The 24,452-nt window shown below is 42.5% G+C and overlaps 1 protein-coding gene across 1 annotated transcript; it reads left to right on the forward strand.

Annotated features, from left to right (window-relative positions):
- Nucleotides 1-1,629: 1,629 nt before the first annotated feature.
- Nucleotides 1,630-15,628, forward strand: LOC106085146 (kelch-like protein 10). Its single transcript, XM_013249210.2, has 7 exons — nt 1,630-1,999; nt 6,092-6,361; nt 6,425-6,689; nt 10,644-10,766; nt 10,855-11,130; nt 11,191-11,401; nt 14,676-15,628. Exons 1-7 carry the CDS (start codon nt 1,761-1,763, stop codon nt 15,431-15,433), a joined length of 2,142 nt encoding a protein of 713 aa, XP_013104664.2. The 5' UTR covers nt 1,630-1,760; the 3' UTR covers nt 15,434-15,628.
- Nucleotides 15,629-24,452: the final 8,824 nt, after the last annotated feature.

The raw sequence follows: 24,452 nt of genomic DNA on the forward strand, positions 1-24,452 counted from the left end.
TAAATCGGTTCATAACCTGATATAGCTGCCATATAAACCGATCTTGGATCTTGACTTCTTGAGCCTCTAGAGTGCACAATTCTTATCCGATTTGAATGAATTTTTGCACGAAGTATTTCGTTATGATATCCAACAACTATGCCAAGTATGGTTGAAATCGGTCGATAACCTGATATAGCTGTCATATAAACAGATCTGGGGATTTGACTTCTTGAGCTTTTAGAGGGCGCAATTCCTATCCGATTTGGCTGAAATTTTGCATGACGTATTTTATTTTTTACTTTCAACAACTGTGTCAAATAAGGTTCAAATCGGTTCATAACTCGAAATAGCTGCCATATAAACCGATCTGGGATCTTGACTTCTTGACCCCTAGAGGTCGCAATTATTATCCGATATGCCTGAAATTTTGTACGACTGATCCTCTCATGACCATCAACAAACGTGTTTATAATGGTCTGAATCGTTCTATAGCCCGATACAGATCCCATATAAATCGTTCTCTCTATTTTACTTCGTGAGCCCCAATGGACGCAATTCTTATACGAATTGGCTGAAATTTTACACAGGTCTCCAACATATAATTTAATTGTGGTCCGAACCGGACCATATCTTGATATCGTTTTAATAGCAGAGCAACTCTTTTTTTTGCCTAAGAAGAGATGCCGGGAAAAGAACTCGACAAATGCGATCCATGGTGGAGGGTATATAAGATTCGGCCCGGCCGAACTTAGCACGCTTTTACTTGTTTTTATTTAGTATTATTTGGTCGAAATGACAACATTTGGACATATGCTATGTTATGTTCCATTGATAATGTAAAAAGTGTAACATTATGAGGGGTTGGGCAAGCTTTGCAAAATGTTGTCTCGTATAGGTTTAACATTTGCGTAAAATATTTCTCAGAATCGAAATGACCATAAATCGTCGGAAACAGAAAGTGCGGGTTGTGAACGCTCCAAAATAATGTGTCCCAATTTAGGCTTGAAGATGTCTACTGCTTTGCTATCGCTGGCTAGAACAGACATCGTAGTCATTGCGACAGGACAAGACGCTATCTGAGCGACAAACATGCTGACAGACTGAAGGTTGTAAGTAACGACTTCTGCAAAAGCTGTGAGGACGTCGAGGAAGAGAAGACTATAGACCATCAGCTGTGTGCGTGTCCAGCACTGGCACACATTTCCATTCCATTTTTTTCCCCTCCTTCACCTGTTCCTGTGGTATCATAATGGAGGAAAAATGTCTGAGTCTGATGGCAGACTGAAACTTTAACCCAACACATTTTAATTTTTTAAGACTGTAGTGTGATTTTAAACTTCGGACGGACAGACAGACAGACGGGCGGACGTAGAAAAATAGTCTTAGGATTTCACTAGTATCAAGAATATATATAATATATAGGATCGAAAATCCATATTTCGTTGTATTATAAATGGTATGAAACATGAATGTATTCCCCTCTTTTGGTCATGAGCATAACAAATTGAAAATACTACCTTCCAAAAATGTCATAAAGTTATAACAGTCTTGATTTTTATTCACAATTTTCAACCTTAGAAACAAATTTCGAATATTATTTACAGAGTTTATTGTCAAACATCAAGTCGTATTTCTTAAGCTTTCTATATTTATAGATTAACTTTTTTTTTTTTTTTTCTTTGTAATAAAAATAAGACACTAAAAATTTTCTTTGGGAATCCGCAAATCTTCCAGTTAAAATTTTGAATATTTCAAATATCTTTCCATTCTTATAAACAATGAACCCCGAAGAAATCAATTTCAGTGATGGCGACCTTATGGATGTGGAGATCAAAACTGATGAGATAACTGAAAATTTGCCACCAAAAAGAGTTTATGGAGCAGTTAGTGATGAAGCATTGGAAACTTTAAACGAACTGCGTTGCAGTAATTCGTTATGCGATGCCAAAATATCAGTACCGGATGGATCTTTTAATGTCCATCGAGCAATTATGAGCGCTTGCAGTTCGTATTTTCGGTAAGCACACCATATTAGAAAGAAAGTTCAAATGTAACAGAGATAGGTAAGAGATAAAGGAACTTCCGCCAGAGATTTGAATAAACATATATGTAATAACCATAGCCAGATTTGGCTAATGCGTACCGATTTGGACCATACTTTCCATGGGGTATAGGCAATGCACTGCGTTGTCTATACTCACAATGCTGGTAAGGTTAGGTTTAAGTGGCAGTCTGCAATCAGACTCACTTAGACGTTTTCATCCATTGTGATACCCCAGGAACAGAAGAAGTAAGATGCCTTCTGGTTCCTACCATTGAACCATCCAGATCGCTTTAAACAGCCCAATAACTTGGAGCCCAATAAAGTGGAACTCCTTCTAACTGCTATTGCGGGACACACACACAGAAGGAGTTTTATAGTCTAGTCTTCTTCGATGTCCTCACAACTTCTGCAAAAGTCGTTGTTGGTAACCTTCAGTCTGTCAGCATGTTTTCCGATTAGACAGTGACCTGTCATGACGGACACAATGACTCAGACGTCTGTTCTATCTAATGACAGCAAAGTAGCAGACCTCTTCAAGTCTAGATGAGGCCACATAGTTTTGGAATGCTCACAGCACCCTCTTTATGACCATCTGTCATTCGTTGCCCTCCGGGCCTGATCATAAAAACTTAGCTTAGATGTCACTAGAGGCATTGCCACAGATTCCAGTGTCCCTGGAGTGTGATAGGTAGTTCCTAGTCTCGCAAGCTCGTCTGCTTTAGAATTCCCTAGGAAATCTCTGTGGCCCGGCACCCAGAATAGGTGCATTTTGAACTGTTCAGCCATCTCGATGAGAGATCTGCGACAATCGAGGGCGGTTTTCGTGTTCAAAAATACGTTGCCCAGGGATTTAATGGCTGCCTGGCTGTCTGAGAAGATATTTATGCCAATCGTCGTAATGACATTATATCTAAGCCATTCCACCACTTCCTTAATTGCAAGGATCTCTGCTTGATAGGCACTGCTGTGATCGGGTAACCTCTTTGATAAAACCAGTTCTAGATCTTTAGAGTACACCCCAAAGCACACCTGGTCGTTTAGTTTGGAACCACCCATGTAGAAGCCTATGTAACTTCTGTTACCAGGGATATCGTAGTTCCAATCGGTTCTATCAAAAAGCGGCTCACATAGGGTGTAATTCGCACTGCCTGGAACATCGGATATTGTATCAAGGATGACACAGTGTTCGTAGCCGCCGCATGACCAATGAGAAGCTCCCTTAACTTCACGGCAGTGGTCGCTGCAATTTGGGTAGCCACAATGTGCAGAGGCATAATATGTAGCATTAAATTCAGCGCATCAGATGTTGTCGTCGTCAATGCGGCTGTAATGCACATACTCACAATGTAATTTTGACAAGTAGTATTGAAAAATACAAAAAACGTTATTAAAAACCGCTTGAAATGCATGGGACAGTCTAGTTCGTGCCCATTAACTGCATATCCCATCAAAGGAAAGCACTAAAATGCATTTACTTCGGTCTTATCTGTGCCCAAGGACGAACAGAGCGTGGATATACACACACTACTCGCTGAGTGGCAATCAGTGCTCCTGCTCGTCTACGCATTCGACACCACTTTTATAGGATTTTATCACCACCCCTTTAAAACCATCCCATTTTATCCACGTACCATAGAAACTTCCCAGAGACTCATCTGCGACATAGTCGATATAGCAGAAAAACCGGCTCCCTAAAATGGAAAACTCCTGCAGACTCGGACGTGTGTAGAGCAAGTACTCAATCATCACCTCCTCCTCCACAGCAAGACAGCTTCCGCAGTTATCATTATGCGGGATTCCCATGTGCGCGGACATATAGACTGTCAGGTTATAACTGCCATAATTGTGCTCAGTGATCTCTTATCAAAGGAAAGCAGTTCTTAGCGTTCTCCTTCTGCCGACGTTAGGCCAGAGTGTCTAAACAGTTTAGCATTCATGTACAGACTCCCACTCCGCCTGACTGGTATGTTCAGTAGATCGAAAAATAGCGCATATGCTCGCTCGCAGAAGAGGACCTTTTTTTTTGAATATTCGGCCGACTTCATATTTGCCGGTATAACATCGAATCCGGTTACTTAAGTGAGCTCGCCGTTCTCGAACCCAAGGTCTTGATGGACGCCAAACTGCCCATTAAATTTCTGATTCTAAAAGACCATTCACTCGTCCGGCAGTCCAACATACCTATGATAAATGTCTCGAAGAAGATCCCAATCCCTTCACAGAATCCATTCTGGAGCCATCTGTAAAGAACGTAATCTCATCCTCTTCAAACACAGCATCCGGTTTGGGTGCCAGATAGTCTGATAGCCTATTCAGTGTAACCTCCGTACTTCTCCTCCGACTTCATATTTGCCGGTATAACATCGAATCCGGTTACTTAAGTGAGCTCGCCGTTCTCGAACCCAAGGTCTTGATGGACGCCAAACTGCCCATTAAATTTCTGATTCTAAAAGACCATTCACTCGTCCGGCAGTCCAACATACCTATGATAAATGTCTCGAAGAAGATCCCAATCCCTTCACAGAATCCATTCTGGAGCCATCTGTGAAGAACGTGATCTCATCCTCTTCAAACACAGCATCCGGTTTGGGTGCCAGATAGTCTGAGAGCCTATTCAGTGTAACCTACGTATTCAAAATATACAGACTGGAACTGTGGCCATCTCATGTCTCATTCAGCATGCCAAATTGTATTGGCTTAAGCGAAAGCTTGGCGATACATTTCCGAATATAAACCTCAGTAAGCTCAAAACTAGCATTGCCTCAAAACTTCTAGTGATACCGACGCAGGCCTATTTTTGCTCCTTCTGGAACTCCCTGTTGCTAGTCACCTTCTCCACAGCCGTCCACCATACCAAATGCAAAACAAATGGGCCCATGAACATCCCATTAAGGAAGAGGGGCAAACCTCTCACATATTGTTGGGTGCTGTCCGATTCAAGCTCAAGCTCAATGATAAGAGGCCTTCTTTTTATAGCCGAGTCCGAAAGGCGTGCCGCAGTGCGACACCTGTTTGTGGAGAAGTTTTTATATGGCTGCCATACCATTTTTATATCCTCCCTCCAGCATAGGATGGGGGTATACTAATTTCGTCATTCTGTTTGTAACAACTCGAAATAGACGTCCAAGACCCTATAAAGTATTTATTTTCTTGATCGTCATGACATTTTATGTCGATCTAGCCATATCCGTCCGTACGTCTGTCTGTCGAAAGCACGCTAACTTTCGAAGGAATAAAGCTAGCCGCTTGAAATTTTGCACAAATACTTCTTATTAGTGTATTTCGGTTGAGATTGTAAATGGGCCAAATCGGTTCATGTTTTGATATAGCTGCCATATAAACCGATCTTGGGTCTTGACTTCTTGAGCCTCTAGAGGGCGCAGTTATCGTCCGATTTGACTGAAAGACTGAGCAGAGTTCCACATTTATTATCCGATTTTGCTGAAATTTGGGACAGTGAGTTGGGTGAGGCCAGTCGACATTCTTCTTCAATTTGGCCCAGATCAGTTCATATTTGGATATAGCTGCCACATAGGCCGATTTCCCGGTCTCGGGCGCATTTATTGTCAGATTTTGCCAAAATTTGGGACAATCAGTTTTGCTAGGCCTTTCGACATCCTTCCTCAAATTGGCCCAGATCGGTCCAGATTTGGATATAGCTGCCATATAGACCGATCTCTCGGTCTCGGACGCATTTATTGTCAGATTTTGCCAAAATTTGGGACAATAAGTTGTGCTAGGCCCTTCGATTTCGCCAAAATTTGGGACAATGAGTTGTGTTAGGCCCGTCAACATTCTGCTTCAATTTGGCCCAGATCGATTCAGATTTAGATATATTTGCCCTATAGACCGATTTCTCGATAGAAAGTCTTGGCCCCATAAAAGGCACATTTATAATCCGATTTCGCTGAAATTTGACACAGTGACTTATGTTGGGCTCTTCGAAATCCGTGTCAGCCGAGGTTAACGCCTTTTTGCTTGTTCAATATCGACAATAGTGTTTTCGCTAATAGTTTTCTACAACATTTTAACTTGAGACTTCTCTCCTTGTAATTCACATAATAGAGCTCAATTTACCAGCCGCGTGTCAACACCACATGAGGACAAAGACAATTATAAAAACCAAGTCTATGTACCAACAATAAGTGCCTCTATTATGGAGGAAGTCATTAACTATGCCTATCTGCGAAAATGCACCATTAACGCTGAGAATGTCCATGAACTTTGGGTTTGGGCGGATTACTTTGGCATACTGGGGTTAATGAAAATCTGTGAGCAATATCTGATCGAAATGCTTACGCCAGAGAATTGTATCGGCCTAATGGGTTTTGCAAGGTGAGTACCCGAAAAAAAATGTTCTATGTAATTGTTTTCAAGATTTTGCAATATTCTAAACAGAACTTACCCACTCAAAGATTTATATGACAAGGCTCGAAATTATGTGATGCGTTATTTCCCCGATGTTGTGTGTAAGAGTAAAGAAATTCTACAATTGAATATAATGAACTTTTATGATATTATAAGCGATGACGAATTGAATACACGCGACGAGGATCTTGTCTGGAAGTTATGCCTCAAATGGATTGACGAAGACCCCGAAGACCGCATGAAACATATAGCCCAATTAATGTTGGGAGTGCGCTTGGCTTTAATGACCCCAAAGGTATGAACAAAACCAGTAAGGAAAGGCAAAAGTCGGGCGGAGCCAATTTTATAATACCCTACACCTACCTTACAATTATAAATTCGGGTAATATATGAATATATATGCATATGAGAGCTATATCTAAATCTGAACCGACTTTCAAACAGATCGTTTGAAAATTGTTGTTACTACGGCCATATAAATGCAAATCCGTCAATAAATATGTATGGGTGCTACACCCAAATTTTAACGGATTTTGATGAAATCTTGCAGATATGTTAAGATGAGCAACAATACAATCCGTGCTAAATTTTGTGCAGATCTAAATCTAAACCGGAACCGATTTTTAGCAAAATCAATCATTTTAAGTCGATCTAGCCATGTCCGTGCGTCTGTCCGTTCATCCGTACGTCTGTCCGTTCATCCGTACGTCTGTCCGTCCATCCATACGTCTGTCCGTCCATCCGTACGTCTGTCCGTCCATCCGTACGTCTGTCCGTCCATCCGTCTGTCTGTCGAAAGCACCCTAACATTCGAAGGAGTAAAACTAGCCGCTTGAATTTTCGCACAAATACTTCTTATTAGTGTAGGTCGCTTGAGATTGTAAATGGGATATATCGGTCCATGTTTTGATATAGCTGCCACATAAACAGATCTGGGATCTTGACTTCTTGAGCCTCTAGAGGGCGCAATTATAATCCGATTTGGCTGAACGGCACGATTTGGCACAACGGTTTCTCCAATGACCTCCAACAAACGTGTCAAATATGGTCTGAATCGGTCTATAGCCTGAAACAGCACAACAGAGATACCGGGAAAAGAACTCAACAGATTTGATCCACGAGGGCGCAATTATCCTAGAGGGCGCAATTATTATCCGATTTGACTGAAATTTTGCACATGGTGTTTTGGTATCACTTCCAACAACTGTGCTAAGTATGGTTGAAATCGGTTCATAACCTGATATAGCTGTCATATAAACAGATCAGGGATCTTGACTTCTTGAGCCTCTAGAGGGCGCAATTACTATCCGATTTGGCTGAAAATTAGCATGACGTGTTTTGTTGTGACTTCCAATTACTGTGCTAAGTATGGTTCAAATCTGGTTATAACCTCATATAGCTATCATATAAACCGATCTGAGATCTTGAGTTCTTGAGCCTCTAGAAGGCGTAATTATTATCCAATTTGGCTGAAATTTAGAACAACGGCTTCTCCCATAACCTCCAACGTACGTTTCAAATGCGGTCCGAATCGGTCTCTAGCCTGATACAGCTCCCATATAAACCGATTTCCCTATTTTACTTCTTGAGCCTCTAGAGGGCGCAATTCCTATCCGATATGGCTGAAATTTGGCATGACATGTTTTGTTATGACTTCCGAGAACTGTACTAAGTATGGCACAAAACGGTCCATAACCTGATATAGCTATTATATAGACCGATCTGTGATCTTGATCTTCTCCCACGACCTTCAACCAATGTGTCAAATTTGGTCTGAATCGGTCTATAGCCTGAAACAGCACAACAGAGATACCGGGAAAATAACCCGACAAATTTGATGCATGGTGGAGGGTATATAAGATTCGGCCCGGCCGATCTTAGCTTTAGGGTCTTTAGAAGTCAAATCGCATAGCCCCTTTAAATGGATGTTATATCCAATTATGAACCGATTTGTCCCATTTGCAATCCCCTACGACTTACATCAATTAGAAGCATCTATGAGCGGATTTATTTATGCATTCAACTCCTATCGTGATTTCCACGAGACCTATAACGGATTCAGACAGAGGAGGGATTTGAACCCGTCTGCTATACAGACAGTGTTATAATACTTCTTAGGGGTAAGGATTCGAACTAGCTATGCAGAAGGGCCGAAAAGGTCTTCCATGTGGCATACGACTGTGCTAGACCCAGAGGTCTTAATGTTAACCCAATAATACGATTTCGATATCTGCCAAGGTCAAATATTTATATGCGATCTTGGACAGGAAACTGAATTGGAAGTGTCATACTCAGGAGCTTATGATATGGTTCACAGAAGTTGTGCACTATGTAAACGGGCCGTAGGCTTGAAGTGGCGCCTAAATCCGAGGATAGTCCACTGGCTCTACAGGAGCGTGATTAGACCAATACCTACTTACGGCTTTGGAGAACTCCTATGGAGTGCAACATAGGGACCCTACAACAGGTTCAGAGAAAATAGGCGGAGCAATGAGGACCACGACCACTAGAGCAAAATTACAAATGCAAATTTTGCCCATGAACATTCCACTAAGGAACAGGGGCAAACTTCTCACATATCACTGAGTGCAGTCCGTTTAAAGTTTAAGCTCAATGATAAGAGGCCTCCTTTTTATAGTCGAGCCCGAATGGCGTGCCGCAGTGCGACACCTCTTTGAAGAGAAGTTTTACATGGCATAGTAACTCACAAATGTTGCCAGCATTAGGAGGGGAAAACCACCGCTGAAAATTTCTTCTGATGGTCTCGCTAGGATTCGAACCATGGCTTTCAGCATCATAGGCGGACATGGTAACCTCTGCGCTACAGTGGCCTTCACGCCCACTAGAGCACTGAAGACTATTCTAGATATCCGACCCATTGGCATACAGATTAAGTGTGAGACAGTCACTGCGGCTATGAGACTTAAGGCGATGGGAGAATGGATTGAGGATGGAAGCAGCTCATACCATCTTGGTATAATCGAGGCGACGATAGGAAACCTAGAAGGAAGGGAAGAGGTTTCCGGTCGGATACCTGAGATGAACCTTAAGGTCGAATGCCAGGCACTGCTGTCAGCGGAAAAGTTTTGGAAGTAGGAAAAAACTAGCAGGAGACACTGCTGCCATCGTCACAGTCTTGGATTAACGGAACCCTGGTATTGCCATCTGGAACATCATGTTACACGGATGGATCAAAGCCAGAGGACAGAGTGTCCTTGGGGGTCAACGTTAAGAACGCAGGGACTGAGATCTGTTTTAGACTGCCTGACCATAAAACGGTCCTCCAGACGGAGATTCAGGCAATCACGGAATGCGTGAGGTGGTGTGGTGCTAACGCGAGAACGTCGACTGTGAACATCTTTACGCGCATTAAAATTGCAATGGAATGTACGAAGGAGATTAATGCCTTCTCTGAGGATGGCAAAATCCGCATCCTTTGGGTGCCGGGCCTTATCGGATTAGGTGGGAATGAAAAGGCAGACGATTTGGCAGTGAAGGCCAGAGAACTGAATTGGTTTACCCAAAGCCTTTCGGGTCGAAGCAGTCCAAGTTAAGGGCGTGGGCTACAAATGCGCATGCAACCCTGTGGAACAGCGCATGTCTTTCGACTATTGAAATTGGAAAAAATAGGTTCAGATTTGGATGTAGCTCCCATATTAATGTTCGTCCGATTTGAACTTATATTACATTAAAGTGCTCATTTGTTAACCGAATCAGTCGAAATTTAGCAGGAAGAGTTTTCTCTTGACTCTCGACATTACTGGTGAATTTCATAGAAATCAGTTCAGATTAAGATATAACTGTCATATATGTATATCGCCCGATTTTCACTTCTAGAGCGACTGCAAGCGCATTTATTGACTAATCTTGCCAAAATTTTGCACAACACTTTCCTCGACAACTACCACAATATCTAAGAAGTTTGGTCGAAATCGTTTCAAAATTAGATATAGCGCTCATATATATATGTTTATCAGATTTTGGTTAATTTGGAATAATGCTGTCATTTGTCAACCATAGTTATTACACTTTGAACATATTTGCTTGAAATTTGCTACGGACTGTTAAATAAACCATCTGAAGACATCCGCCGAGGTTCATCAAAATTGGTTCAGAATGGGATATAGCCCCCACATTGTACTTATAGGATAGGTGTGGGGTGTTATACAGCCGGTACCGCCCGACTTACGCGTTCTTAATCAATTTTCTTCTCTTGTTAATCGTTTTGCTAATGCCCATGATATTTCAGTGTTTTATGGAAGAGGTCAAGGAACACCCCTACGTTGCCAGCAATGAAGAGACTAAACCTTTGATAGTGGAAACCATTCGATTTATGTATGATTTGAATGTATTGAATCCCACAGGCGGCGAGGTAAATTCTACATGCGTTTTCCTTCATTTTTGCTCCTTAAGCAGCTCACATCTGTATCTACCCTTTCGCTTGCCATTTGGTCAAACAGTTGACCACACCTCCTTTGGCAATGCCTCGCTTGCCGCATGAAATAATTTTTAGCATAGGTGGCTGGAGTGGTGGCACCTCGAAGGGATGCATCGAAACATATGACACGCGCGCCGATAGATGGGTGCAAATATCAGCCGAAGATCCAGCTGGTCCCAGAGCCTATCATGGTGCGGCTGTAATTGGCTACAAAATCTATTTAATCGGTGGCTATGATGGTTTGGAATACTTCAATACATGCCGTGTGTTTGATGCATCTACAAAGTCCTGGAATGAGGTATGCTATAGGTTTCGTTTGAAATATTGTTTGCTAAAATTAAAGATGTTTGCCCAACAGATTGCTCCCATGCATTCGCGTCGTTGCTATGTAAGTGTGGCCTTACTCAATGGCCTGATATATGCCATTGGAGGATATGATGGTAACAGTCGCCTTAACACTGTGGAACGTTACAAACCCAAGACTAATCAATGGACTATGGTAAACTCCATGAACTTGCAACGATCTGATGCAAGTGCCTGTACGCTAAATGGAAAAATATATGCAGTGGGTAGGTTGGAAAAAAGTAGATAAAAAGGTAGTAGGGAAATGGGAAAGGGATGAATGGGTGAGGTTTTATACTTTATTATGTTATACCTTATACTCATGCCTTAGAATGAAGGCGATCCATGGTGGAGGGTATGTAAGATTCGGCCTGGCCGAACAAAGCCAGCTTTTATTTGGGGGGGGGAACTACCGCTGAAAATATTTTCTGATGGTCTCGCCAAGATTCGAGCCCAGGCGTTCAGCGTCATAGGCGGACATGCTAACCTCTGCGCTACGATGGCTCATTGTGGTACCCTGAAAGCGAAGAGAAAGAATTTGTGAAGCCTCGGACAAGAGGTCACACACGAATAAAAGAAAGACAGGAGAAATGGAGAACCCGAGCGGCGATGAAGAAACACCCATCCCTCCCGGATGTAACTACGCCGGAGCTTATGGCACCAACCGTGGGAACCATCCTGGTCCTTCAACAAATCGCAGGAGACCTCCCAGAGGTACGTTCGCAAGTTCACCCAGATCGCAGAAGAAACGGCTCCCCAGAAAGGACAGCCTACATCACTGCAGGCAGACCCGGACATGAACACATCAAGTGCTCAATAATCTCCTCTTCATCCTCATCGAGGCAGCTCCTACAGTAGTCATTGCGTGGTATTCCCATGTGGACTATGGCACAGTGTTCGGTTATGACCCCTGTAAAGGTACTTATCGACCGCCAGCAACTCTCTCGTGACCGGTCATAGCGCCTTTGCAGTTCGGCAACCATCCACCGAGTCCCACCTCGCCACCGCCCTGGCCATCCTCTCCACTGGGTTCAGTAGCTCGACAAATGGCACGTAGGCAATACCGTTGATTGATCCTCCCGGCGCAGACGAACCCCTCCTGGCGCACTCGTCTGCCCTCTCATTCCCTGGAATCCCCTCATGCCAAGGAACCCATGTCAGTGTCACATCGTGCGCCCAGAGACTCCAAACAATCCGCCACTCATCTCTACCTCAGTATCCTCTACCCTAAGGCCTTGAGCGTGGCCATACTGTTCACATAAATTCTGATTTTCCGGAGCAGTAAATCCCTTACCAGAGTGTCCCTTGCAGCCACTGCAATGTCACAGACCTCTGGCTGAAAGACCGTACATTCGTCCGGCAGTCCTAGAGACAGTCCTAGAGATGAAATTCAGATTTCGTGATCTAAGTCCACGAAACTTGATACCCCGTTACCACGGGTCTTGAACGAGGGCCACATCAGGGCCACCTTTCCCCATAGCTCTCAGCGGCTCATCTGTGGCTGCCTCTGAGTGGTGCTGGTTAATCTGCATTGTCGGTGAATATGTACACTTTGGGCGGTGTTTTGTGGGGAAAGCGGGATGCCCCAATCAAATGGTCCCACCTTTAGATATCAGGTTCGTATTCTACTCCCAAATAACTTAAATTGAACCCCCTATTGTGATGGTTTGTAAATAAATGCTATTTGTGGGGTGTTTTGGGGAAGGGGTAGACGCTCAGACAATTTGTCCCGAAAGTGCGTATCAATTTCGTGCTCTACTCCCCAATACCTTTCATTGATATGGTCGGTAAATATGCCCGTTTTAGGGTTGTTTCGGGGGAGTAGGGTGGTCCCCCAAACATTAAGCCATGAAATTATATCAGCATCGTGCTCTACTCTCAAATATCATTTATTTGAACCCCGTATTGCCATTAGCCTCAAAATTGAATATCAAATTTGTTTTCTAATCTCAAATACCTTTAATTCGAACCGCTTATGGCCAAAACCAGCAAGTATGTCCGGTTTGGGGTATGGTCTCTAAAATTATCAATATTGAACTCCACTCGCTTTAAGGTCCAAATAGTCATGGAACTATTTGTGGGTTGTTATGGATGTGGGTCGTCCCCTAAACAGTTAGTCCCGAATGTTGATTTCCGATTTGTAGTCTACTCCCGTATTTGAGCCCCATATTTCCGTAGTCGGCAAACCTGTCCGGGGTGGTGGGTGTTTTATGGGATGAGGCGCCCACTCAGTTACTTGTCCCTACTCTAAAATACCGCTTATTTAGGCCTCATATTGCAATGATCGGCAAATACGTAAAAAGACATGCTTGGAAGGGGTATTTTAGGGAAGAGGTGGATCCCCAGAATCTTGGTCCAACATTTGGATATCAGATTCGTATTCTACTCGCAAATACCTTCCATTTGAGTTGCATATTGCCATGGTCGGTAAATGTGTCCTATTTAGGGATGTTTTGGGAGTTGGGGTGGACCCCCAAACACTTGGTCCGATGATTGGACATCAGATACGTTTTCAAATTGTAAATGCCTTTTATTTTAATCCCATATTGTGATGATGGGTCTATATATATATTTAGTAGGTTTTTGGGGGTGGGGCGGCCCCCCTAGGTAACCCATCCAAAATTTGGATACCAAATTTTTGTTTTTAGATTACTTTAATTTCGCTTAAATCGCTCCACCCATCTTCGATACCTGGGGTTTCTGAAAATTTGGGTAAGCGGGAGGGTGCTCTACTCACAAATACCTTCCATTTGAGCCTTATGTTGCTATGGTCGGTATATATCCCACTAGCAGGACAGGGTCCGATCGGTTTGGCTTTCATATACTTTTTTAATTCCTTTTTTTGGGTAGGATAGGGGGAGGGATATTGCCCTCTAACACATCCTTTCATTTGAGGGCAATATATTCTCGGTCGTCCTACATTTCAGTTTGGTGTGTTTTTATTGGGGGAGAGGGTACCTCCCCCCGACGCAAAGACCCAATAAAGAAGTTATTTGAGTCCCTTATTGTCGCGATCTACATGTCCTGCTGAACGGCAAGACGTGACCTACGTACCTGAAACCTTATATCAACATTAGATTCGATCTCGACTGTCATAGACCTTTCTTTTAAATCCCATATTATGCCGATCGAACACGGCACGTCCTATTGAAGGGTATATAGGAGGTGGGCCGGTCCCAGACTCTGACCCTAATATGTTTACCATATTCGTAGTCATCTTCCAAAGACCTTTCATTTGATACTCATTTTGTGACTTTGGACATTCATGCCCGCTTTGGGGGTTTTTGGGGTTGAGGAGGCCCCGTAGACGCCTTGGGCCGAAAGCTTATAGCAGATGTGTACTCAACTTGCAAACACCTTTCATTCGATACCCAATTGGTAAATATGTCCTGTTGAGGGGTTTTGTTATTAGCGGGGGGGATATTATCTTTTTACTCTTTTAAATACCTTTCGTTTGATATGCCATATCATTTTTTCTTTTTCTTTCTTCTTCTCCTTTAGGTGGCTTTAATGGTCATGAGTGTCTGAACAGTGCCGAAGTGTTTGATCCCATAACCGAAGTTTGGACACGTATACCGAATATGCATGAACGCCGTTCGGGAGTGTCATGTGTGGCCTTTCGCGGAATGGTGTACGTGGTTGGTGGCTTCAATGGAGTTGCCCGTTTGGTCACAGGGGAGCGTTTCGATCCGGCCTCTCAAACTTGGTCACCAATTGGTGAATTGAATATCGCGCGTAGTAACTTTGGTCTGGAAGCCATTGATGATATGATTTTTGCCATAGCGGGATTCAATGGTGTCTCCACTATATCCCATGTTGAATGTTATGTGCCCGAAACGAATGAATGGATGGAGGCAGCCGATATGAATATTGTACGATCGGCACTTACAGCAAATAAAATCGATGGTCTACCCAATAAACGGGATTATATTCATAAGGAACGAAATCGACTATTGGAAGAACGTCGTCAACGCTTATTAAGCAATGCTGTGATAAATGTAGGTGCAAATATATCGGAGTCAAATGCTTCGATGGTAATGGCACAGGAAAATGGCTTAAATGAACATGACTTACTTGCCCAAGATGATGATGTTGATGTTGATATAGATGTTGCAGATATTGATTTACAAAACCTGAATATTCCAGTTGGAGCACCTGCTATCTTTAATATGCGTGACAATGATCCCAATCCAAGATTTAGAAATCAAGCAAGGGCCCATCGTTTTGGTTCACATCATGAAATGCGCAGAAGATTTTAAAGCTATGCGAGGGAAGAATGAAATTCTCAATTTAAAGAGGATAGCAAAAAATCAGGAAAAGAAAACCAAACTCAAGTCAAAATTAACTTTAAATTCTTCAAATGAAAATGTGTAAGGTTTGAACTAGTGTGGAAGAAAATTGAACTAAATTTGACTTAAGAAAAATTTTAAATAAAATCTTGTTTGAACCGTTGAGTGGAGCGGACGTTTTGTTATTTCGCTGCTCAAGAATTCTCTGCAACTCGTTATAAGTAGACAAATAAAAATAATTTTGAAAAACAACAACTTTGGTCGAAAAAACAACTACGAAATTTGTCAATTTTCCTGCAACAATTTATTTTGAATCTCAACCACCTATAGTAGAAATTTGTTGTTGAAAGGTACTCTTTGCAAGCCAACATATAACAATAAACAACAATATATCGCCCGGCACGGAATAGCTGTGTGCACCACACAAGCTGCAACTTTGAGGTCTGATCTGTGTGGTGTTCTTGGCTGTTACGATAAACTTAGCTGCAAGCTACTGGGCGCGTCCATAGGTTGGGGATAGTGGAATGCTCCACACGGAGTAGCTGCAACGGCAGTCGTGGACAATCACGAGATACTAAGAAAATTTGTCTTAGTATCTCGAAATGCATAGCATTGATCCCCTGTTACGATCAGTAGAATAGGGGAAGGTGACGATGGCCCTCCCGACAAGCCTTGTATGGGAGGGTCATCGGTTGTGTACCAGTGGGGAGGCACGGAACTCAAAAGTACTTCCTATGAACATAGTGGCTATAGAGATATTGCTATTGCTATTGTGAGGCTAAGGGACTTTCGCTTTGGTCATACTCTGTATTATTCAATCCCATAGCAGCCGGTTGTACGTACCGGATTGACCCGATGGATTCCTTCATCGGCAAGGGCTGCTACCTCAGTGTACATCACACTGTTACATGCATCTCAGCTAGCCATGGGGTGAACAGTGTGACTGAAGAATTGGTAGCGGAAATTTTCCAGTCTCTAGCAGTGAAATAAACTGCACGATCGGCGAGGTAGTAGTTCAACCTCACTCAAAGTTCACTAACGAGTGGGTTTGAAGCCATGAGCCTACAATCCGCACATGACTGATCTCGATGACGTATGGAGGACGTGGAATAGAGGATAGGTAAAAGTTTGACAGTGCCGTAGATATTAACCCGCCTTGGGAAACTCCCAGTTGCAGTCTACTGGCATTCGACTTATTATCTCGAACTTCCACACACGACTGGTGACCACACATATAATTTATAATCTAACGTTTAAGCTCTGCTTAAGGGGCATATTAGCAATGTTCTCAAAAAGAGAGACTGAATTTAAAGCCTTTTAGATGTCCAGCACCACGAGAACCGTCCTAACACATGATATAATATGATTAAGACCACAATTCATACGTGTAGTATTATCGAATCGAGAGATGAGGGCAGCGGGATGACGACAGAAGTGAGTGATGGCTTTGCTAAGCTCACAAGCAGACCGAGAAAGAGATGCGGGGCCCGACGACGGAAACAGAGGAGTATGTACCGGCAGCGCAATCGGGCGAAAGTGCAGGATGCTGGAAGGGATGGAACTGACATTCAAAGCACTTCTACGGAAGCTGGAAAGAGAATCAGATCTCTCCCCAAAGTGCTCCTCGCTTTCAAGTACTCTGGGAAAACCATGCCAGTCCTCCCGCAATGGAGACTCCATACAGTGTCCCGCGGAGGGAGACAAAGTCGGAACAGGAACGAAGGAAGCGCGCACAGCCCTGAGTGTTCATGGAGGACTGGGAAGATGGTCGCTGAAAATGGTAAGGAGACGCCCTCTTACGCCAGAGATGAGCTGACTTATGCAGACATCAATATCGGAATCCGGTAGGATTCCAACAGTTCATCGGACCCAAATGGAGGATTTGGTTAACGAGCGGATTTTCGAATATGGGTGGAACAATGTAGAGGGTCCACCCATATAAATAATGAGCTGCTAGTATAGAGGGGACATCTTTAAGCTGCGTTTTGTGTCGGCGGAATATATTAATACCGTCAATCAGCTCGTCGGAGGTATCCACGCTCCCTAGGAGGGCAAAAAGCTCGACCTGGTGAGAAAGATGGACATCCCCCAACTCACTAAGGCGACAGTCTTCATCAAGGGATGGGGCAGTAAATGTGCGACGGAACACATGTTGGGATTCTTGGGCAAGCAAATCCAAAGTTCGTCGTAGAGAAGTGAGTGGTCTTCCACAAGGAGGAGAAGGAGGAAGGAACTTTTCTTGTGGTTGGCATTGATCAAATCTCCGCGACAAGTTTGACTAATACTAACGGCAAGGCGCACTACGGGAGCATACCTGGCCTCACTTTATCTGCCTTTCGACTCTCCGAAACCGCCACACACGTCGGAGCTGCAATGGCTAGTGAAGAAGGCAAAACAGATAGGAAATAAGGTACTAATAGGGTGCTATGCGAAGTCTCACGATATTTCGTGGGGTTGGCCCTGGTAGAGTTCTTAAATACTAACAACCTAATAACAAAATTGGTAACAACACTGCCTTATATTTATATGATTATGTTTATATGATTAGTTAGGAGGTTTTAGATGTGACGATATGTTCGAAAAATCCAATCGGTGAGGTTCAATATTTGAGGGTCTCCATGGAACACTCTTTCTCTGACCATCGATACATTAGGCTTAAACTTGCACGGCCATCGCTGAATCCGATAAGCGTCCATGAGAACAATGACGACATTTTAACAGGTTTACGACTGCGTTGGTGAGGTCTTTTGAAGATAGTTGTCTTCTTCGGAAAAAGAAAACCGTCCGAGAAAAACACAGGATAACCGGGGAGATTCGCAATGTGGGGAAAGAGGTCAGCAGACTTTTTAACAAATCACGTCGTATAAAAGCAGAAGTATATTGGGATGTGTATTACACATGGCTCAAGGAATATAACTACATAAATATAGCGGCAAAACGTGCTTTCCCGAAGCTTTTCTGCGTACAGGTCGATATCATTAACGACGCCGCCAAGATAAAAAAGTTTCTCTCAAAAAACCATGTCCAAACGCTAGTAGACAACATGGCATTGGGAGCAGAGACAACAGAGAACATGTTGAGGCTTTTGATGGAGACTCATTTTCCACAGGATACGATGGGACTCACGGAGACACCGGAATATTGATGTTGCTCGAAGGCTTATCATAACAAAATTTATGGTGAAGGAATTCTTGAGGAACTTTAAACCTATTAAGTCACCCGGACCTGATGGAATTTTTCCGACGTTACTACAGAAGTAGGCCCATATGACCAATATTTTCACAGCGTGCCCGGGACTTGCATATACTCCGAAAGCCTGGCAGGTTGTGCATAAAATAGAAGCGATGTGTGTCAGTCCGCACATTGCTAAAAGCTCCCTCGATGGCAATGCATACTTAGATAAGAATGGAGTGGACCCTTAGATCAGAATCGGGTGGACCCGATCCTAAAAGACTGGGTTAACCATATGCTAAGGAATAGGTGAAAAAATTCTTTGTCCCATGACAAAAATATATGGGAGAAAGTGGCACAAGACACGCCGCAAAGGGGGCATTTTATCGCCACTCCTATGGGTGATCACCAAAAAAGACCTATTACCGATGCTGACTGAGGAGGGATTTGACTAACGCCTTCTCTGACGATGCCACGATCCGCAACGTTTGGGTGCCGGGCCATAGCGAAGCAACTGGGAATGAGAAGGCAGACGATTTATTAACCCGAAGCCTTTCGGGTCCACGCAGTTTACGGAACAGCGAAACGGTCGGTAGGACGGCAAAAATCCTATGAGGATCAAAATTGTGAGAAGACGAGGCTATTACTGAATGAGACGTTGGAGTATTTCTTTTGTCATTGCCCGGCTTTTGCGGCTAACAAATATCGGCACTTAGATGGGAACACAATAACAAGCATAAACCGATTTCTCGATTTAAGGTTTTGGGCCCATAAAAGACGCATTTATCGTCCGAGGTTGTCGAAATTTGGGACAGTGAGTTGTGTAAGGCCCTTCGACATCCTTCTGCAATATGGCACATTTATTATCCGATTTCGCCGAAATTTGGGACAGTGAGTTGTGTTAGGCCCTTGAACATTATTTTTCAATTTGGCCCAGATCGGTCTAGATTTCGATGTAGCTGCCATATAGACCGATCTCTCGATTTAAAGTCTTGGCCCCATAAAAGTCACAATTATAATCCGATTTCGCTGAAATTTGACACGGTGACTTATGTTAGGCTTTTTGACATCCTTGATGTATATGGTTCAGATCGGTCTATATTTGGATATGGCTACCAAAAAGACCAATATTTTATTCTGCAAAATTTAACAATGACTTGTACTTATTAGACCACTCAATATCCATATCGTATTTGGTCCAAATCGGACCCTATTTCGATAAAGCTGCTATAAGGACTTAAATTATGCATTTTTCACCAGATTCTGACGAAATGTGGTTTATATATATATCCGAGGTGGTGGGTATACAAAGTTCGGCCCGGACGATCTTAACGCATTTTTACTTGTTATACCCTCAAACATAGGATGGAGGTATACAAATTTCGTCATTCTGTTTGTAACACCTCGAAATATGCGCCTAAGACCCCATAAAATATATATATTCTTGATCGCCGTGACATTTTAAGTCGAACTAGCAATGTCCGTCCGTCTGTCCGCCCGTCCGTCCATCCGTCTTTGGAAAGCATGCTAACTTTTGAAGAAGTAAAGCTAGCCGCTTGAAATTTTGCACAAATACTTCCTATTAGTGTGGGTTAGTTGGGATTGTAAATGGGCCAAATCGGTTAATGTTTTGGTATGGCTGCCATATAAACCGATCTTGGGTCTTGACTTATTGAGCCTCTATAGGGCGCAATTCCTATCCGATTTGACTGAAATTTTGCACGTAGTGTTTTGATATTACTCCCAACAACTGCGCTAAGTATGGTTCAGTACGGTCTATAACCTGATGTAGCTGCCATATAAACCGATCTTGGGTCTTGACTTCTTGAGCCTCTAGAGGGCGCAATTCCTAACCGATTTGGTACAAATTTTGGCCCATGGCCTTCAACATACGTGTGCAATATGGTCTGAATCGATCTATAGCTTGATACAGCTCTAATATAAACCGATCTCCCGATTTTGCTTCTTGAGCCCCGAATCGGACTATAAATTGATATAGCTCCTTCTCTTCCGTCCTTATTCATTATTCTTTGTTTGCCTAAAAAGAGATACTGTGGCAAGAGCTCAACAAATGCGATATATGGTGGGGGTATATAAGATTCGGCCCGGCCGAACTTAGCACGCTTCTACTTGTTTTATTTAAAAATAAGTAAGTTTCTCTGGCGCACCCTGTATATGCCATGTTTCCATCTTTAACGACCATCGTATTGCTAACTGCTGCAATAGCTCAATCTACCATAAAAACTGCATTTGTTGATGACAGTGCTCTCTATGTTCTGTGTACTGTCATATCAGATAAGCCAAACAGCATGAACATTAGCGGTTTTGAATGGTTATAAAGTTTAGGCCCAAACTGACACATCCTTTTGGTTTCTATCTATGTTATAATTCATTTGCAGATGAATGTGAATGTGCGTGTGTTTTGAATGTGTGTTGATGAATTCAAGTGAATTGATGATGAAATTTTCATTTACATTTGCTAGTTTTTTTTTCTGGTGCCTATTTCGGTTGAGTTAACAATTTGATTTATGATGATTTATGCCAAGTGAAGCAATCCTTAAATTATGGATTTTATCTACTTATGGCTGCATTTGATTTGCAAATGAGTACAAATGTTGAAATCCCAAAAGGGGGATGAATAATTATAGCAATGTACATTAATTAGCATTCCAACTTATTAGTAAACATTTATTGCGAAATTATTTTGCAATGAATGTATGAAGGCAGTAATAACCAAAACTGCATTTAATTGTTGTTGCATGGAAATCGGCAGAGTATCACAAAAACCAAAACGAAAATGCAAATACAATTTTTGAAGAAATTTTTTATTTTAATAACAAATTCTATGAAATTGAAAATTCGATATATAATACAGAGGCCACAGTAGCGCTGAACGCCTGGGTTAGAATCCTGGCGAGAACATGAGAAAAACCAGTAAGGAAAGGCAAACAAGTAAAAAGGCGTTAAGTTCGGCCGGGCCGAACTTTGGATACCCACCACCTCGGGTATATATGTAAACCGCCTTTCATCAAAATTCGGTGAAAAATTCGTAACTTATGTCCCATATCAGTTATATTAAAATATGTTCCGATTTGGACCAAATACTAATAAGTACAGTAGATATATCTAAAAATAAATCCATCTGAACCATATACGACAAGGATGTCGAAAAGCCTAACATAAGACTTTGTCAAATTTCAGTGATATCGGATTATAAATGCGAATTTTATGGGCCCAAGACTTTAAAACGACATATCGGTCTACATGACAGCTATATCCAAATCTGGACCGATTTGGGCCAAGTTGCATAAAAATGTCGAAGAGCCTAACTTAAAGCATTGTCCCACATTTCGGCGAAATCGGACAATAAATGCCTCTTTTATGGGCCCAAAACCTTAAATTGAGAGATCGGTCTATATGGGCAAAATTGAAGAAGGACGTCGAAGAGCCTAACTAAACTCACTGTCTGAAATTTCGGCGACATCAGACAATAAATGTGTATTTTATGGCCCCAAAACCTAAAAACTAGATATCGGTCTATATGGCAGCTATATCCAAATCTGGACCGATCTGTACGATATTGCAAAAGTATATCCAGGGGCTTAATTTAACTCACTGTCCCGAATTTCGGCGACTTCGGACAATAAATGAGCATTTTATGGGCCCAAAACCTTAAATCAGGAAATCGGTCTATATGGCCTAAGACAACTCACTGTCCCAAACTTCAGCAAAATCGGATAATAAATGTGGCTTTTATGGGCTTAAGACCCTAAATCGGAGGATCGGTCTATATGGCAGCTATATCCAAATATGGTCGGATCTTGACCATCTTCGACACAAATGTCTAGAGGAGTACCACAACTCACTGTGCCAAATTTCATAGAAATAGGATGAAAAATGCTCCTTTTATAGGCTCATTACACTATATCGGAATATAGGTCTATTGGTTGGTTGGATTTTTCATATAGTCGGCGTTGACAAATTTTTTCACAGCTTGTGACTCTGTAATTGCATTCTCTCTTCTGTCAGTTATCAGCTGTTACTTTTAGCTTGCTTTAGAAAAAAGTGTAAAAAAAGTATATTTGATTAAAGTTCATTCTAAGTTTTATTAAAAATGCATTTACGTTCTTTTAAAAAATCCGCAATTACTTTTTGGGCAATATATGGCAGCTATTTCTAAATTGGTGCGATCTGGACCTCATTTGACAGGAATGGATAGGGGTCTACCAGAACACATTGTGCCAAAATTCATAGAATTTGGTTAACAAATGGATCTTTTGTGGCCTCACTACCCTATATCCGGAGATCGGGCGGTCGGTTTATAGGCAGCTATATCCAAATATAGTCCGATCTGAACCATACTTGACGGAAATGAGTAGGAGTCTACCAGAACTCATTGTGCCAAATTCCATCGAAATCAGATGAAAAATTTCGAAATTTTTTGCTTCAACACTATAAGTCTGAAGATCGGCCTATATAGCGGCTGTATACAACTTAAAATCGATTGTTGTGAGATCAAAAGGTCAGGTTTATATACAGAGAATGCGAAATCATCAAAAATTTTTTGGAAACTGTTTTTATGCCCAAGATATGTGCAAAATTATAAATATCCAGCTATTGGGTATAAATGGGAAAATACCCGGGTATTTACCCAATTTACCGGGTAAATACTTCTTGAGTATTTACCCATCGCCCATCTCTAGTCATAACAGAACACAATGTTGCATGCGCATTCGTCGCCCTCTTTATTAACTCGGACTGCGTCGACCCGAAAGGTTTCGGGTTAACCAAGTTTATTGACGGCAGTCCTCTGGCCTTCAGAGCCATATCGTCTGCCCTTTCATTTCCCCTTACTCCGTTATGGCCTGTCACTGCACTGCCTGATGTCATCGTTTTAGGTTCTTTGTCTAGTCTTCCGACTCTTTATAAAGTCGGTAATGGTTGCATCGTCGGGTCCCTGTTCGTTAAGCTGTATTGGGTTTCCATTTCCTCTACTGCCTGATGTTTCAATAGTAAGAAAAATGCCTATATGAGCCTTCCAAATCGTAAGTAAATGGGCTTTTTGGGAGTAGGTGATGGTACCATTATCGGCTCTCTGTTCGTTGAGTTGGATTGAGACTCCTGTCGCTGCGCTTTCTTAAGTTTCAATATTAGGATCTTTACCTATCCCAGTATTCCGAATCGGTGATTTGTCACGTCAACGTCGGGTTCCTGTTTGTTAGGCTGTGTTGGGTCTCTCTTCTCCTAGTCTTTCCAATATGGAGAGATGCCGTGATTATCTCGTTGCCGGCCCCTTGTTTATTGGGCGGTGTTGAGCCACCTGCCACTGCACGGCCTAATGTCGCAGAATGAAAATTTCTGCCTATCCTAGTCTTCCCAATCTTGAAAAAGACAGCTTTGCTCCCGTAGTGCGCCATGCCATTAGTCTTAGCAAAATTCGTCACGGAGACTCGATCAATGCCAGCCACAAGGAGAGTTCCTTCCTCCTTCTCCTCCCTGTGGAAAACATCACACTTCTCTGCGACCAAAACTTCGTTTTGCTTGCCCAAGAATCCCAACATGCGTTCCGTCGCAAATTTACTGCCCTATCCCTTGATGAAGACCGTAGCCTTTGTGAGCTGGGGAATATCCATCTTTCCCACCAGGTCAAGCTTTGCGCCCTCCCAGGGAGCGTGAATACCTCTGACAAGTTGTTTGACGGTATCAATACATTCCGCCGAAGCAAAACGCAGCGTAAAGATGTTCCCTCTAAACTCGCTGCTCATCATTTGTATGGGTGGACCCTCTACAGAGTTTCACACATGTTCAAAAATCCAAT

This window comes from Stomoxys calcitrans, chromosome 4 (genome assembly GCF_963082655.1).
Source record: "Stomoxys calcitrans chromosome 4, idStoCalc2.1, whole genome shotgun sequence".
NCBI lineage: Eukaryota > Metazoa > Arthropoda > Insecta > Diptera > Muscidae > Stomoxys > Stomoxys calcitrans.

Coding starts and splice junctions, on each gene's coding strand:
- LOC106085146 (XM_013249210.2), top strand. CDS start 1,761: ATGAACCCCGAAGAAATCAATTTCAGTGATGGCGACCTTATGGATGTG. Junction 2,000..6,091: donor GCTTGCAGTTCGTATTTTCG/GTAAGCACACCA, acceptor TTCACATAATAG/AGCTCAATTTACCAGCCGCG. Junction 6,362..6,424: donor GGCCTAATGGGTTTTGCAAG/GTGAGTACCCGA, acceptor TATTCTAAACAG/AACTTACCCACTCAAAGATT.